This window comes from Chiloscyllium plagiosum, chromosome 12, assembly GCF_004010195.1.
Source record: "Chiloscyllium plagiosum isolate BGI_BamShark_2017 chromosome 12, ASM401019v2, whole genome shotgun sequence".
Taxonomy (NCBI): domain Eukaryota; kingdom Metazoa; phylum Chordata; class Chondrichthyes; order Orectolobiformes; family Hemiscylliidae; genus Chiloscyllium; species Chiloscyllium plagiosum.
In genome coordinates, this window is record NC_057721.1 from 73,637,316 (window position 1) to 73,655,386 (window position 18,071).

At 43.2% G+C, this 18,071-nt stretch overlaps 1 protein-coding gene across 1 annotated transcript in view; it reads left to right on the plus strand.

The window, feature by feature from the left end:
- Positions 1-6,404: 6,404 nt before the first annotated feature.
- The window catches only part of jam2a (junctional adhesion molecule 2a), a 91,092-nt gene continuing 79,425 nt past the window's right edge, over positions 6,405-18,071 (plus strand). The window contains exon 1 of the mRNA XM_043701405.1: positions 6,405-6,763. Coding sequence (XP_043557340.1) covers positions 6,715-6,763 — 49 coding nt within the window. The 5' untranslated portion in view covers positions 6,405-6,714. The remainder of the gene's footprint in view (positions 6,764-18,071) is intronic.

Below are 18,071 nucleotides of genomic sequence, written 5' to 3' on the forward strand. Positions count from 1 at the left end.
TCTGCCTCGCAAATGATCCAAAGTTCATCCAGCTCCAGTTCCCTAATGCGGTTTCCAAGGAGCTGGAGTTGGGTGCACTTCCCACAAATGAAGTCAGCAGGAACACTAAAGGTGACCCTGACCTCCCACATACCACAGGAGGGACATTCAACTGCCCTAACCTCCATTCCCACTATTCTAAATTCTCAATGAGACTACTGAAAAGCTAAAAAAATGAAACCAGTCACCTGACCAATTGGCGCACAAAACCTTTTTTTTGGTTAGAGGAGGAGGACGGGTGGGAGACACTACCTGAGTAGTGTTTCGGGTAAAGCAACCACCCAAATATGAAGCCTCACTTATCCCGTGTCTGCTCCTGCTCAGTGTGCGCTCACTTATACACGAGGTAAACCTTTATATCTTTTAAAATTTACCTTCCCATCAGGCCTCTGGTCCTCACTGTCGCTACTCCCACTCCATCTGCCGCCGATAAAAAGTGAAGACATATTTCCTCCAGAATTGTGTCATAACATCTCCGAACAGCTTGATTAGAACATATCTGGATCATGTAGTCTTTGGTACCTTGTAGTAACATGGTGGTGTTCCTACCTCTAAGCCAAGATGCCTAGGTTCTAGTCCCACCTGCTGCAGAAGTGTGCAAGAACAGATTGATTAGAAAATATCTATGTAAAAGGTCTGAGAAATATTCTGTTATAAATCATATCATATACTATAAGACCCTGGGTGCACCTGTTTGAACTAGGTCCAAATAGAGTGCTGAGTTTGAGATTCCCACCTGTGTGAGTTATGCCCCACCCCATTCCCCTCCTGGCAAAAACTGGTCGAATTGGGACTGTGCCTTCTGTATCCAGCTCCCACCTGCCATTTTTAAATGTGCAGGATTCTCCAAGAAATTCCAGGCCAGTGTACCAACAATCTTACTTCGCATGAACAAACCCACACAATGGAACAAGCAGCCAAGGGAGACAGTTACAGCCCCGTCACTTGAAATCATCAGCATCCATCTTTAGGTTTGCTTTATTTATAGTTTTAATTATCATGACTACCATTCCCTGTGTATAACAAGAATCACACTTACAACTGATTAAGGATTGTGAGCTCGGTTGTCACCTTTATTTTACAGTGAAAAAAACAGTAAAATACAGTGAAAACCTTTTCCACTGTTGCCACAATCTGGCACAACTTGAATAGCTTTAAGAATAAGAAAAGAATAGAAAGATATAGCGTATATTGTATCGAGGATGATGTGCAAGCATGCCCTGGAAGCTACATATTAATAAACAGGATCCTGTTTTCACACACAGAAAGAGCATGTACATGCACTGCAACTGATCCAACTCAAGAAAACAGGCAACAGCCATTTTCTGATTTATTTCTCAAAACAATGTTTGACATATCAGAGACAACCTCTGTGCAGCTTAAAATGTATCCAAAGCCTGACAGTGAACTGTCAGCCAGCATTAACTGATGCATTCACCATGACAACACCTGAACCTAGCAGAGTCCACTTGGCAAACAATCATCTCAAATTGTAACCATGTCGGTTTCTTCCCAAAGTTGGAATTATTGCAAATTGTGAAGTACAAGATGAAAGGCTTCAACGAAACCTACCTTTTTTCACAATACTCCAAGAAAAATGTTCTGAAGAAATATTCCAGAGTCAGACCTTAGTTACTAAGGTAGAAGGAGACCACCCCAATCTGGAAGACACCACAAGTACTCAAAGAAAGATCCAAACACTATATGAAGTGGAACCAAACCATGAATCAGTTGCAAGATTTAATTAAAATGAACGGAACTGCAGATGCTGGAAATTTTGTACAAAAGCAGAAATTGCTGGAAAATCTCAGCAGGTCTGGCAGCACCTATGGAGAGAAATCAGAGTTAACGTTTCGGATCCAGTGCTGAAAAAGGGTCACTGGCCCCAAAACATTAACTCTGATTTCTCTCCACAGATGCTGCTAGAAAGGCTGAGATTTTCCAGCAATTTCTATGTACAAGATTTAATTAATACTTTTCATAAGATGGGGATTGCCAGTCCAAAACTATACTTACAATGCTACCATATCCTCACTGTGAGATTATTACTCAACTTCATGTACATAATACTTTACTATATGAACACAGAGGGAAAGTGAGGACTGCAGATCTGGAGACCAGAGTTGAAAAGTGTGGTGCTGGAAAAACGCAGCAGGCCAGGCAGCATCCGAGGAACAGGAGAATCAACATTTCGGGCATAAGCCCTTCTTCAGGAATGCTCTTCGGATGCTGCCTAGCCTGCTGCGCTTTTCCAGCACCACACTTTTCAACTATATGAACACAGATAAGACTTTAATCTGCATCCACTAAATGAGTAGTAGGAGGAGGCAGCCTCACACCAGTTGTATAGAGTATTCACCTTTCTTCTATCTTCTGCTTACCTCATGCATGTCCGCGAAGATAAATGCAAGGCTTTGACAAGGAATTTGTGATTGTCAATTAATGAAGCAAATAACGTAGGTACATTTGGGGACAGCTGGATAAATACATGTGAGGAAAAGGAAAAGAAGGACTTACTGATAGGGATAGATGAAGGAAACTGCACATGGAGTACAAACACTGTAGATAATTGAGGTAATGATCTATTCTTGTGCTTTTTGGAAGCAAGTTGTATTACACAGCATGCAAGTCACTGCTATGTTTCATACAAAGGGAAACAACTGTTTAAAAAAACACACAAAGAGCTGGCAAATGAACATACAGGCCATTCTACGGTTGCATTTCCAGATATAAAAAGATCATCCAATTAGTATGCGTTATTTCTGACATCTGAACAGAAGTGCGAAAAGGCAGAATAATTGAAACATTTTCTAAAAAGTTTTCCTGTGGGTAGCAGAATTGATGGACTAGGAATCTGCCTGGGAGGAAGGGGAGAAAATATGTCTTTAGAAGCTGCCCCTGAAGGTAGACAACTCCTTCTCAATGTCTTCAAACATTGTTAACCCTTACAGCGTATCAGAGAAATGTTGCCATGTTATGACTGGTTACGTCCAGGGAACAATGACACAACTTGCTATAGATGAAAAAGGCAATACCATAAAATTATAGGAATGTAGCTTGCAATAGGAGGTCACTTTTTAAAATTCAATCATGGGACATGGGTGTCACTGGCTGGCCAACATTTATTTCCCATCCCGAACTGCCTTTGAACTGAGCAACTTGCTAGGTCATTTTAGAGGGCAGTCGAGTGTCAATTCGCTGTGGATCTGGAGTCACATGTAGACCAGACCAGGTACTTCCAAATAAACCTGTTGGACTATAACCTGGTGTCATGTGATTTTTAACTTTGTCCACCCCAGTCCAATGCCATCACCTCCACATCAGACCAGGTGAGGACTGCATTTGCCCTCTCTGAAGAAGATTAGTGACACAGATGGGTTCTTCTGATAATCGGCAATTGTTTTGAGAGTAGATTCTTAATTCAATAATTTTTATTAAAAATGAATTAGCCTATAATACATACTGAGACTCTCTGAAAGAATAACCAGACTCTCCTGCTTTGTGTCCATATGTTTCTCATCCTGAAGCACATCCCATCTTCCTTTTCAAATTATTTAAAGCTTCAGGCTCCACTAACTTTTCAGACAGTATTCCAGAATCTAATAAATCTAATAAACAAAATCCTCCTCCTCTCCCCGCCAGATTTTTCAACAACGATTAGTGGAAAACAGAATTTTCAGCTTCCTGACACCTTAGTCTTGATTGCATATATTGCTATCTTACTCTGACAAAGTTTGTAAAAATTCTCGGTGTGCTTTACACAATGCATTACATTTTAAAAAGAATGATGGCTATGTCTGCATATCTGTTACCAATTTCTTAACTGTATTGTTCCATTTAAAGCAATATAATGTCATCTTGATCCTCCAAACAACAGAGATGAATGGATAGGAGGTTTGAGGTGGTATCAATTGGAAAAATGTTTATCAGAGCAGCAGGAAATTTCCCCAGTCATATTTATAAAATATTACTCTTCACTGTCAGCTATGGCTCAATTGAAAGAGTATTGACATCAAGAGGTATGTGGATATCATGGGAATACGACATTCAGGCAGATCATTTAGAAGTGCAAAGCAGGCTTAAGGGCTGAATGGTCTTCTCCAACTCCTATATTCCAAAACTTAGAGGTCATGAATATGAACAAGTCATTAATAAATCCAATAAGGTATTCAGGAGAAACATTACCTAAAGAGTGGTGAGAATATGGACTTTGCTACAATGAGAAAGAGAGGAGGGGGATGAATTGAATCCTTTGTTTTCAAATTCTCAAAATAAGTGCAAAGAAAGTCCCAAGTTCTTTTTAAAACGTGGCTATACCTTTTCCTGATGCTTCATTCCAGTCAGTTCTGTCACCAGATACATTTTCTTCTTAAAAGACAAAGAGTGCTCGGCCTGTGTTAAATACTGCATTGGTGATTTCACTCTGCCAATAACAGCTCCCTGAAACACAAGTGTTTTTGTGTATTCCGTGTCTGCTGACATTTTTTAGGCTTATTAATTGTAGACAGTTATGCCTCCAATATGTGAACATTTTCTTAAAGGTGTAATTTTTTTTTTAAATGATAAGGGCCATTTCACACCGATCCAGGGAGATTTTGGCTGGTTTCATATCCTTTAGGGGAAATGTTAATTTCAGCACTGGTTATCACATATCTAATCCACATTGGTTTCATGAAATGTGGTCAGTCTGGGCGGTCAGGTGATTGCTGTGGTTCTTTTAAGCCAGTGCATTTTGGAGAAAGTGAGGACTGCAGATGCTAGAGAGTCAAAAGTGTGGTGCTGCAAAAGCACAGCAGGTCAGGCAGCATCTGAGGAGCAGGAGAATCGACGTTTCGGGCATAAAAGCCCTTCATCAGGAATTTCAGGAAGTGTGTTTCGTCTTTTTTTAATTCAGATCATGAAACTCTCAGGTATTATATCGTTCAATAGAATTTGAAATTTGAGAGCTTATATTTTATATTATCATGACACATAACAGAGGTGCGTCATATATGTGCATTTGAGGGGACTCTAGGTAAATGCACGAGACACGCAAGGATATTCTGAGAAGGTAAGACAGAACCAGGAAAAAGTTGTATGTCAGTATTGGGCTAGTCAGCAAGAGGACTTTCCTTAGTTTGCACAAATGTAATGCATGAAATGCTCTGTTCATGGTAGCTCTAATCCTGTAAGTTGACTTTGATATGCCTTATTTCCGTATCACGTTTGTGTGGTGAACAAATCTCTCACAAAGGGGCTAATGGAGCGTATGGAACTGTAGGAATCCCATGTGTATATTGACTATTGAAGGTAGGCGGCAGTGGGTGGCACGGTGGCACAGTGGTTAGCACTGCTGCCTCACAGCGCCAGAGACCCGGGTTCAATTCCCGCCTCAGGTGACTGACTGTGTGGAGTTTGCACATTCTCCCCGTGTCTGCGTGGGTTTCCTCCGGGTGCTCCGGTTTCCTCCCACAGTCCAAAAATGTGCAGGTTAGGTGAATTGGCCATGCTAAATTGCCGGTAGTGTTAGGTGAAGGGGTAAATGTAGGGGAATGGGTCTGGGTGGGTTGTGCTTCGGCGGGTCGGTGTGGACTTGTTGGGCCGAAGGGCCTGTTTCCACACTGTAAGTAATCTAATCTAATCTAGACAGGAACAGAGCCCTGCAAATGTTGAGGGTTGTCTGAGATCTCTGCCCAAGACAGGCAGAGCTGATGTCCCTTTACACCAGCGTTCGTTGCCCGTTCCTCTTTACCCTTGAACCCTGAGTGGTTCCTCGTCCATTATAGAGAACCATGGGTCTGGAGTCACACAAAGATCAGCCAGAGTTCTTTCATTTGTCTTAAAGAACTCATTCATTGAAGAAATGTCACACCGTACTCAAAACATGAAGTCTGTTTGTCTCTCCATGCTCCCTGCTGAGTTTCTCCAGCACTTCGTGTTTTGTTTGAACTCCTGATCTCCAGAATCCGCGGTTCGCTGCCTTTTATTTGGATGGATTGTTCAGTGAAGGCAGTGGTACGATGGGCCGAACGGTGCCCCCACCCCTGCCAACCTCCTCGCTTTCGTGGGGTGGACGCTAGGAAATTGTTTCTGTTAGTCGAGGAGACTAGGACCCGTGGACACAGCCTTAGAATTAGAGGGGGTAAATTCAGAACAGAAATGCGGAGACACCGCAGAGTGCAGTGGAGGCCGGGACGCTAAATGTCTTCAAGGCAGAGATTGATAAATTCTTGATATCACAAGGAATTAAGGGCTACGGGGAGAATGCGCGTAAGTGGAGTTGAAATGCCCATCAGCCATGATTGAATGGCGGAGTGGACTCGATGGGCCGAATGGCCTTACTTCCACTCCTATGTCTTAAGGTCTTTCCTGCGCTGTAACGATAAGGCGAGGAGTGCAGCGCAGCGTTTGGCGGAGGAGCCAGTGCTGTGGCGATGGAGCCTGGGGTCCAGCTCAGGAGGGAGCGCTGCGGCGCTAGGACCCTGCAGGCGCTGCCCTCCTCACACAGACTGGAGAGTGATTAAAAAAAAAGTCTTGACTCACTGAGAAGGAGCAGCAGCAGCAAGAGAAAGAAAAAGCAACAGGTCCGGATCTCATCCTGCTGCAGAGAGCCGAGTAGGAAAGGCTGCAGCTATAACCCTCTGGGGGACTGTCAGGAGTTGGGGTTTGGGTGTTGTTGCTGGAGAGTGTGAGAACATGCAGAAAGTTGAAGCCTTTCTGTGTTCCTTCATCCTCCTGGAGCTCTGTAAGTATTTGACAAAGTGCCTTTAAACATTGTATTCCGCTCCTTTGTAACTTCGCCTCTCCCTGCAGCCTCCCCCACCATCAGATCCTAACGGTTTTCTCTTTGGCTGCTGTTTAGTCACCTTGAAGCTGGGGGAATGAGCTGCCCTCTCTTTGATTCCTCAGCGGTTTGGCAGCTCCTCGAATCTTGTTTTTACTTGGGATTCTTCCCTGATGTTGTTCATGCCCCTCTCCCCTGCAGCTTGGTGACCTCCAGGAGAGGCCTTTTCGTAAGATGTTCCTGCAGTTTTGTCGAACGCACTCTCTGTGTAGGACACATTGCTGGAATGAAGGAAACTTTTGTTGAACTATCCGAAGCCCACACCGTGAATCCGCGGCTGCCAAACATTGGGGGTTTAAAGGGAAGGGAAAATGAAATAGAAAATTCTGGAAACTTGGTCAAAAGGATGGTTAACCCTCTGTTAGAATGCTTGCCTGAGTTCAGACACAAGAGTCTCCTCCCACACAATGAACGGGTGAGGAGAGTGAGTGAGAGGGTGATTCTCGAGTTTGCTGTCTTCCATCTTAACCAAGTTAATGCTGTGGGCCAATCCTCACAAAGGCAGGGATTGCAGAGCAAGCAAGACCTCCCAGGTTTAATGTTTCAGCAGAGGCTGCAGTTGGCTGATCCCAAACAGGGCAACGATTCGAGGCTAAAACAAAGAACTGCAGTTGCTGAGGGTCAGAAACATCTTTTTTTTTAAAAAACAGCTGGAGGAGGGAGGAAGTAAACGGCCAAGTGTTGAACCTTCAGCCATTGCGTGGGAAGGTGCCATGTTGGGGAAGGGGGGTGTAAAGAGCTGTTGGGAGTGGAGGAGTGGACCAGAGTGTCCCAGAGGAAGCGGTCCTTGTGGAAAGCTGACAAGGGGAGGGAGGGAATATATATCTGATGGTGGCACTTCATTGGCAGCGACGGAAATGATGGCTTATGATTCTTTCAATGAGTTAAGATGTTGGGCTGGAAAGCAAGAACTGGGGGGTGGAACCCTACTGCTGTTGTGGAACAGATGAGGGCAGATGTGCAGGAAAATGGAAATCATGAGGAAAAAGGCGGACGTTTCTGAGTCCCCCACCCCTACAGAACAGATGCAACTAAGATGGAGAAGCTGGGAGAATGGAATGGCATCCTTAAGCAGGGTGTGAGGAATGTTTAGTCAAGTTAGCTGTGGGAGTTGGTCAGGCTGTAATGAATATTGGTGGCAGCCTATCCCCAGAAATGGAAACAAGTGTCAAGGAAGAGAAGGGAGAAGTCAGTGAAACGCCAGATGAAGAAGAGCAGAGTGGAAATTGGAATCAAAATTGATCAATGTTTCCAATTCCAGAAGGGAGAGGGAAGAAAGAGTTGTGGAGCAGGATCAAAGTGGGACTGGAACAAGAAATGTTCCACGTACCCCACAAAGAGACAGGTATAACTAGAGCCCATGCAGGTACCCATGGCCACACCTTTAACCTGAAGAAAGTGAGAGGAGTTAAAGGAGAAGTTGTTCAGAGTGAGGATGAGCTCAGCTGGGAGGAGGAGGGGGATTGATCAGGTGTCTTTTCCAGGAAGAAGCAGAGAGCCCTCAGACCATTCTGATGGGGGAATGGATATTTAAAGGGATTGAGTATCCATGGTAAAGAGGAGGCAGTTGGAGCCCACAAACTGGAAACTTTGAAACTGGTCTAAGGTGTCAGGACAGTTGCGGATGCAAGTGGGAAGAGACTGGACAAAGAGAAAATATCAAGTCAAGGTAGGAAGAGATGAGCTCGATAAGGCAGGAGTAGACAGAAGCAATGGGTCTGCCCAGGCAGTCCTGTTTGTAGATTTTTTGGGAACAAGGTAGAAGTGGATTCTGCAAGGTTAGGGGACCATGAACTGGGTAGCAGTGAGCGAGGGTAGATCCCCAGATGAGATAAGGTTAGTAACATTCATGAGAACAACAGCCTGATGTTTGAAGGTGGGACCATGGTCCAGGGATGTCAGAGAAATTGTCCAAGAGCTGACACTCAGCCTCCGCAATGTGAAGGACAGTATGTAGTAGAGAATGCATTTGACGTCAGGACATTTAAAGTAGATGAAAGTGGAAGAGGAGAGAATATTCCACTTCAATCTGATGTATGTCCACTGGGTAAGAAGGTAGTGCCAGAGACATTTGGGGTCTTAAAAGTTTTGAGAGCTGATCTGAGAAGGAGTGTTGCAAGATGTGAATGTTGTGATGCACACTGAGAAAAATGGGCGAAATGCACTAACGTTCGTGTCAATGCAAACTCGATGGTAAATGGTATGAAAGAGCTAAATCCAAGAAGTTATTTTCACTGAGAATAGGTTCCACTCTAGTTCCCAGAGCACAAAATCCACACCAGTACAGTGCTGAAAGAGTGTGTCAGTGTCAGAAATACCTTCTTTCAGACAAACTGTTCATGCAAGGTCCAGACTTCCCTCTTGAGGTGTCAATGTGCCATGGCCCAATTTCAAACACAAGAGAGGGAATTATCCCCTGTGTCTTGGTCAATATTTGCCTCCTAAGCAACAATATGTAAAACAAATTATTTGGTCTGCTGCTTGTAGGAGCTTGCTATGCGCAAATTGACTGCCCAGTCTTCTATATTACAGCAATAACTGTACTCCACAAAGTATTTGGAGAGCATCAGTCTGTGCTGATCATCAAGCACCTGCTTATTCTCATCCCAGTTTCCATCCTTAGACGTGGAGCCTCATATTGGCGTTTTCAAGTGTTCATCTTACTAGTTCATAAATACCTGAAGTCTCCCACCTCTATCATTCTGTTCGGCAGTGAGTTTGAGATGTCCACAACCCTCTAGGTGAAATGTCATCTCAAACCTCCTGCTCCTTACTTTAAAACTGTGCCTCCTGGTTATTGATCTCTCAACTAAGGGGAAAATTTGTGTCCTGTCTACCCCGTAAATGTCCACCAACACGCTATTCTTCAATCAGATTCCTCCCCTCCAACTCACACTTTTTGCTCTGAGGAAAATAACCCTGGTCTATCCAGTCTTTCCTCAGAGCTGAATCACTCGAGCCCATGGTAAAACTGATGAGTCTCTTCTGCACCCTCTCCAGTGCAATTCCAACCTTCCTAGAAGTGTGGCAACCAAAACTGCACAGAGTACTCTAGCTGTGGTTTAACTAACATAATGCACAGCTTCAACATAAACTTCTTGCACTTGTATTCAATGCCTAATCTCATAAAAGTGTATTCCTAATGTTATGGAGCAGACTAAACCCACTCAACGTATATTGAGAAGGTAGCCTAGACCCTCAATTTTTCTTATTTTAAAGGTAAATATCAGGTGCTGTGTTCCTGATGCAATTTGATTGGTCAAACTCCTCGATGTTAAGAAAACACAATTTATTCAAATTCTGTAATTAAATACAACAAAAAAAGGAGGAACTTGGAATAACTTAACTCTGTTGGAAATTTAACAGAATAATAGATTATTTTACTACTTAGAATTAGAATTGCTACAGTGTAGAAACAGCCCATTCGACCCAGCAAATCCACACCGACCAACCGGTTGAAGAGTAACCCACCCAGACCCTTACTATGCTCCCCTGAGTAATGCACCTAACCTACACATCCCTGAACACAATGGGCAATTTAGCATGGGCAGTTCACCTGACCTGCACATCTTTGGAATGTGGAAGGAAACCGGAGCAGTGGGAGGAAACCCAGGCAGACACAAGGGAGAATGTGCAAACTCCACACAGACAGTCACTCAAAGCTGGAATCGAACCCGGGTTCCTGGTGCTGTGAGGCAGCAGTGCTAACCACTGAGCCACCGTGCCACCCCAGTATTACTACTAAACAGTAACTGTTCCAATGTAGTAATATCTATAAATGGCAAAAGGCAAATTCAGAAGATAGATTGTCTCACATGCAATTCTCCAATCCAGGAGGCAAGAACATCAAAAGACAATTCTGAGAGAGTGTAGCGGCCAGGAGAGATTCACTGCCTTCCAACCCTGCTGAGACCCCTGCTGAAAACTAACTGAAAATCCTGAAGCTACGAGAGCCTGACCACACCCACACAGGCTGTTTCTTTTGATCAGATTTTTAAAGAAAAGACTCCAAGTCCTCACAAGTTGTTTATCTTTTCGTCGACTGCTCGGTATCCGTCCCCTCAAAAAAAACCAGGACAAAACAATGAAACAAGACATAGTGATCAAGAGTGAGAACCATGGCTGAATAAGCACAACCTGAAATCCTCTTTACTTATAGACACTCTCCAAATGACAGACTCGGGATCTGTTGGGGTACCTTCATGGTCTGTATTGCTCAGCTACTCACTGATGAAATTTATTGTGGTATATTGGTGTTACTTTATCACAGAATTATAAGTTTGGAAGTCCATTTGGCCCTGTGCTGGCTTACTAAAAAAGTGGAGAATATGGTGCTGAAAAAGCATAGCAGGTCAGGCAGCATCCAAGGAGCGGGAGAATCGATATAAGCCCTTCATCAGGAGATTGATTCTGCTGGACAGTACATTATTAAGCTGAACTGTGATGCTGTCCACAGTTAATAAGCCTACCACTACTCAAAACTAAGACTAACATGAATAATGATCACCTTAGAACCCTTTGATCTCTATCAGCTGAAAGAACAAGGGCAGCAGGCACTTGGGAAGGACATCTCCACACCCCGTACAAATCCCAAAAGCGTGCTTCAGTTTTTGTCTCATCCTCTGCTCTAGTCCTGCGAGTGTTTCCCTTTTAACTTGTTTATTTTTCTGAGAAGTTCGAAGAGAGATTTTTGTTTTTCTTAACAACCCTGGTAGCTTGAGTCTCTCTCAACCTTGGCACACGCTCAGCCAATGCTGCAGTAATGACATTAGTTCTAGTACGTGGACAGTAACATGGTTTATATGTTGCAGCTCCCCCCCCCCAGCCTCCATATTGGCTGGAGTCCATGTTGTTTGTGCAGGCCAGTGATCTTCACCCTTCTGAAAGAGAAAAAGGACAGAAGTATCTTACTTATAAAAAAAACTCTCATAGTTATGGAGTGATGCAAATGTCACTTCATTTTTGCAAATAAAATAAGAATATGCTTTAAATAGAACAACTTTAAAGGGAGTGCAGAAAAAGGGAGACCTGGTGATGTTTGTACATAAATCCTGGAAAGTGTCAGAACAAACTGAGAAGGCCGCTAAGAATGAACAGGACCTGTGGCATGGTACACAACAGCACAGAGCAAAAATCAAGCAATTTACAGTCAATTTTTGTACATCACTGTTAGACCTTATCTGGAGTACAATTCTGAGCAATTTGAAAAGGATGTTGAGTTCTTAGAGAGAGTGTACTGCATAATACCAGAAGTATAGAACATCAGTTATATGAAACATCCAGAGATACTAAAGTTATTCTCTGCAGAGCAGAAGTGATTAAATAGTAGCTTATAAAAGTGGGATGTTGTTAGATTAAATGATGGGAAAGAATGTCTACTTATTTTCAGGGTCAGTAACTAGTAAGATAATTGTCCAATGATTCAGAGTAAAGGGATGAGAAAGCAACAAAATAGCAAAGAGGCATAGTATCCCTACAGTGCAGAATGAGGTCACTTGGCCCATCAGGTTGGCAGTGACCCTCCGAACAACATCCCACCCAGACCCACCTCCACACCCTATCCCCAAACCCAGCATTTACCAAGGCTAATCCACCTAGCCTACATATCTCTGGACTACAGGGCAAATTTGGCATGGCCAATCCACCTAATCTGGACGGTGAGAGGAAACCAGAGGAGCTGGCATAAACGTAAACACAAGGAAACTCCACACAGACAGTCACCTAAGGCTGGAATCGAACCTGGGTCCCTGGCACTGTGTTAACCACTGTGCCACCCATAATTGAATTGAAGTGAATTGAATTGAATTGATTTTATTGTCAGGTGTACCGAGGCACAGTGAAAAGCTTTGTCTTAGGAGCAATACAGGCAGATCACACAATTAAGTAGCATAGGTAAGTAAATAATAGGTAAACAGCGGCAAAAACAAAATCACAGGTACAGGCGAATGTTAAGAGTTTGTGAGTCCATTCAGTATTCTAACAACAGTAGGGTAGAAACTGTTTCGAAACTGGCTGGTGCATATGTTCAAGCTTCCGTACCTTCTCCCCGATGGTAGAGGTTTTTTGAAAAACATTTCCAGGGTGGGATAGATCTTTGATTATGCTGGTGGCCTTTCCTTGACAGCGGGCCTGGTAGATAGAACATAGAGAACATAAAACAGTACAGCACAGAACAGGCCCTTCAGCCCACGAAGTTGTGCCGACTATTGATCCTCAGGTGAGGTAAACCTAATGTATGAACCCTCAAATTTCTGTGACCATATGCATGTCCAGCAGTCTCTTAAATATCCCCAATGACCTCGCTTCCACGACTGCTGCTGGCAATGCATTCCATGCTCCCACAACTCTCTGCGTAAAGAACCTGCCTCTGACATCCCCTCTATACTTTCCACCAAACAGCTTAAAAATATGATCCCTCGGGTTAATAATTTCTGCCCTGGGGAAAAAGTTTCTGGCTATCAACTCTATCTATGGATTCTATAGATGGGAGGTTGGCCTTTGTGATTGTCCGGGCCGAGTTCACCACTCTCCGTAACCATCTCCAATCTTGAATGTTACAGTTGCCATACCAGGTAGTGATACATCCAGACAGAATGCTCTCGATGGCGCACCTATCAAAGTTGGCAAGGGTATTCGCCATCTTGCCAAATTTCCTCAGCTGCTTGAGGAAGAAGAGACATTATGGGGCCTTTGTATCTAGTGCATCCACATGAAGAGTCCAAGAAAGCTTGTTGTGGGTGACCACTCCCCGGGGCTTGACATTCTCCACTTGTTCCATCTCTGTGCTGTTAATGTGTAGGGGTGGCATGAGTAACATCTCACCGAAAGTCGATAATGAGTTCCTTGATTTTGCTGGCATTGAGAGCTTGGTTGTCCACCTCCCACCTGTAGTTTGTTCCGTCGCCATTTGAGATTCAACCGATTATGGTGGTGTCATCAGCGAACTTGTAACTGGCATTAGTCTGGTATTTGGCAACACAGTCATGGGTGTACAGTGAGTACAGTAGGGGGCTGAGTTACACACCGCTGGAGGGCTCCAGTGTTAAGTATTACTGTGGATGAAATATTGTCCCCAATCTTCACTGGTTGTGGCCTGTGGGTCAGGAAATTGAGGATCCAGTTGCAGAGAGTGGGGCTTAGTCCGAGATCACTAAGTTTAGTAATCAGTCTGGAGGGGATAAGGATTTTTCTTTTGCAAAACTATTATCTGGAATGTGCTGCCTTAAAGAGTAGTGGGAATTGGTTCAATAATGATTTTTAAAAGGAAATTGGCAAAATCACTTCAAAAAAAAAGTGAAAGTTGCAAAACTGGCAGGGTGGGAGATTAGAATGATGAGATTGGGACTGATAAATAACTCTAGTCAAGGAGTTGGCGTGGGGACAATGGGATGGTGGTCTCCTTTCATTCTGTAATATTCTGTGATTCTACTACTAGTAACTTCTTACATTTCTCCTAAACAGCTCAAAGCACTTCATCATAACAACAGCTTACAATTGTATGTTGCTTTTTTTATATTGATTACTTTGAAGTGAAGGAACTGTATCGTATTGATTTTCCACATGGTAGAATCCCACAGAGTCCAATGGGAGGACTGACATACTGGGGCTGTTTTTGGTATAGGTCAGGATAGATTCAGAATATATGAATCCCCTGCTCTTGCTCCTAAATAAGTGAATGGGACCTCACTGCAATAATGCAGTCACATATCTTAAAACATCAGCTTACAGTGTTGGTCTTTATGAGCTAAAACTTTGAAGAATCCTCTATCATGAAGCACATTATTACAAACTGAACCATTCTAACTTTGCAGAAGAGCAGCAGAGTGTCTTGAACTATAATTGTTCCCTCACCAATATCTCATGATTGTAATCACTCGTCTGGTCATTGAGTCACTGCTTTTTGGTGAATCTTGCTGTGCTTAAGTTAGTAGTTTGATTCCACATTGCAGAAGAGATTACATTCCAAAAATAATCCATTGTGCTCCAGAATATCCTGCCGTGTGAAAGATGTAGTAATAATAGACGCATTCATTTCTTCTTAAGAGGCGGGAATGTGCAGTTAATGTTTTTTCCTGTCAGCAATGAGTCATACTGGGGGTGTGGTTCACATACTGTGTGCAAATCATTATCTTTCGTATTTGGCCTTGGACAAGTGTCAGCAGATTAATAAACAATATAGCAACACACAAACACCCAACCTGATCCTATTTCCTCTGATGTCTTCACGTGTAGTTGCAAGTATAAATCTAATCTGTTTTACCCTTTCTCCAGCCCTGAGGTGCTGAAACCAAGGAAACATTTGACAGAAGTCAGTAAACTCGGTGCTGACATGGGGGTGGGGGTGGAGTGTGTTGCGGGAACCTCCTGGGTCTCTATGGCTCAGTGCCACGAACAACACAAAGCTAGAAGTGGAGCAAGTCAAACTCTCCTTGACTCTGGAATTCCAACCAGCTGCTCAATTGGAGGGACATGTGCCTTCACAAAGACAGATGGGAATGCGACAAACCCCTGTTTGGTTGGCACTCTCCCTGAAAGTTTGGAATTCCTTGGTATGGTGGAGCCTGTCCTGTCTAGTTATCCTTCTTTGCTGTTTTTGTTCATGATGCTTTTTGTGTGTGAGTTTTGGGCTCAATAAAACAAGGGAAGCCAGGAAATGTGATGGCTTTCCTGTTCATTCATTGTTCCATTAGTTGTAGTAAATGCAGAGTAAAGGTGGAGCTACTCTCTCTCAATGAGTTGTTGAAGCCCTGCTGACTAGGTATGAGTGTATGTGCCCCAGGAACCAGTCATCCTGTGCTCTCTTGGGTAGATTGCCAATTGAGGCCCCTTTTTGATTCTACAAGTGTCTGTCCACTTAGAACAGGATTGGGACTGCTGTACTTATCCTCCTCGTCCGTTTAGCTGTGGCTGAGGGGGTAGAACACTCACTTCTGCATCTGGCTTAATGTTTCAGTATCACAGCGCAAAACTTATTGCAGCTGACTCATCCAGCTTTCTCAACGCACTCTGTCTTGCTGAACAGATTGTCCCATCTGGCCTCTTGCAGTGGACCTGAAGAAACTTCAAACAACTTCATGAGAAACATGTTGCCAGGTTATCATCATGTGAACAAACAACAGTACAAGAACAGGCCCTTCAGCCCACCAAGCTTGTGCTGACACATGACACCTTCCTGAACCTTTTGCCTCTATACAGTCTGTCTCCCTCTATTCCCTGTCAAATCATGATTATGTCAAGATGCCTCTTAAACATTGCTATTGTATCTGCCTCCACCAATTCCTCTGGCAGTACATTCCAGGCACTTACCACCCTGTTTGTAAAAAACTTGCCTTTCACATCTCCTTTAAACTTACTCCTTTTACCATGTCCCCTAGTAATTGACGTTCTACCCTTAGAAAAAGACTCAGACCATCCGTTCCAGTTATGTCTCTCAGAAACGTCTAAGATCATCTTCGACGTTTAAGTGAAAACAAACCACATTTGTCCAATCTCCCCTCATAGCCAAAACCCTTCAAACCAGGCAACATCCTTGTGAATCATTTCTGTACTTTCTCCAAAGACCTCCATATCCTTCTGATAGTGTGGTGACTGGAACTATATGCATTAATCCAAATGTGGCTTAACTAAAGTTCTATACTGCTGCAACATGACTTGCCCATTTTTGTACTCTATGCCCTGACCTATGAAAGCAAACGTATATGCCTTCTTGACCACCTTCTCCACTTGTGTTGCCACTTTCAGGGAACAGTGGATGTGTAGGCCGAGATCCATGTATGTTAATGCTTCTAAGTGTTATGCCATTTATTGTATATTCCTCTCCTGCATTAAACCTTCCAAAATGCATCACCTCACATTTGAATACTTTAAATTCTGTCTGCCATTTCTCCACTCAAGTCTCCAGCCAATCAGTATCCTGCTTTTTCCTCTGGCAAACCTCCTCATTGTCTGCTAACTTAATCAGGCTACTTACATTATTCTCCAGATTGTTTATATATATTACAAACAACAGGGGTCCCAGCACTGATGCCTGTGGAACACCACTGGTCACAGATCTCCGGTCAAAGAAATACCCTTCCATTGTGATTCTCTGTCTTCAATGACCAAGCCAGTTCTATATCCATCTTACCAGCTCACTACGAATCCCATGTGACTTTATTTTCTATACCTGCCTGCCATGACGGACCTTGACAAAGGCCTTGCTAAAGTCTATGTAGACAACATTCACCACTCTGCCCTCATCAATCATCTTTATCATATCCTCAAAAAAAATTAGGGTTTTGAGATACAACCTCCCCCACACAAAGCTATACTGTCTGTTGCTAATAAGTCCATATTTGTTTCCAAATGTGAGTAAATCCTGTTCCTAAGAATCTTCTCCAGTAATTTCCCATGAACTGACATAAGGCTCACTGGTGTGTAATTTCTTGGATTATTCCTGTAGCCCTTCTTAAAGGAACAACATTGGCTATTCTCCAGTCATCTGGGATGTCTCCTGTGAATAAAGAGGATACAAGATTTTCGTACAAGGCCCCAACAATCTCCTCACTTGCCTCCCTCAGCATTCTGGAATAGATCCTATCATGTCCTGAGGACTTGTCTACTGGAATGCTCTTAATCACCTTTTTTGTATCAACATGTCATCATCCACCATGTCCTCCTCCTTTGTGAAAACCAATGTAAAGTATTCATTAAGGACGTCACCCACTGCATCTGGCTCCTTGTATAAATTCTCTCTGTTCTTGAGTGGATCTATACTTTCTCCAGCTACCTGCTTGTTCATTATAAAAGTATAAAATGTCTTAGGATTTTCTTTCATCCTGTTTGTCAAGGGTATGTCATGGCTCCTTTAACTCTCCTAACTTCTTGTTAAGGTCTTTTTAATTGCTTTGCGTTCTTTGAGGGCTCTGTCTGTCTTCAGTTTCCTAAGCCTTATGTACGTCTCCTTTTCCTTTTTGTCTAAGTTCTCAATTTCTCTTGCCATCCAAGGTTCTCAAATCTTGCCATCCTTATCTTTCATTTTCACAGGAACATGCTGTTACTGAACTCTAATCAACTGGTCTTTAGAGGATTCCTAGATATACCCTTAAAAGCAGTGCCCAATCTACAGTCCCCAGTTCCTGCCTAATATTGTCATAGTTAGCTTCCCCCGATTTGAGTACTTTCACCTGAGAACTATTCTTATACTTATCCATAAGTAACTTAAAACTTA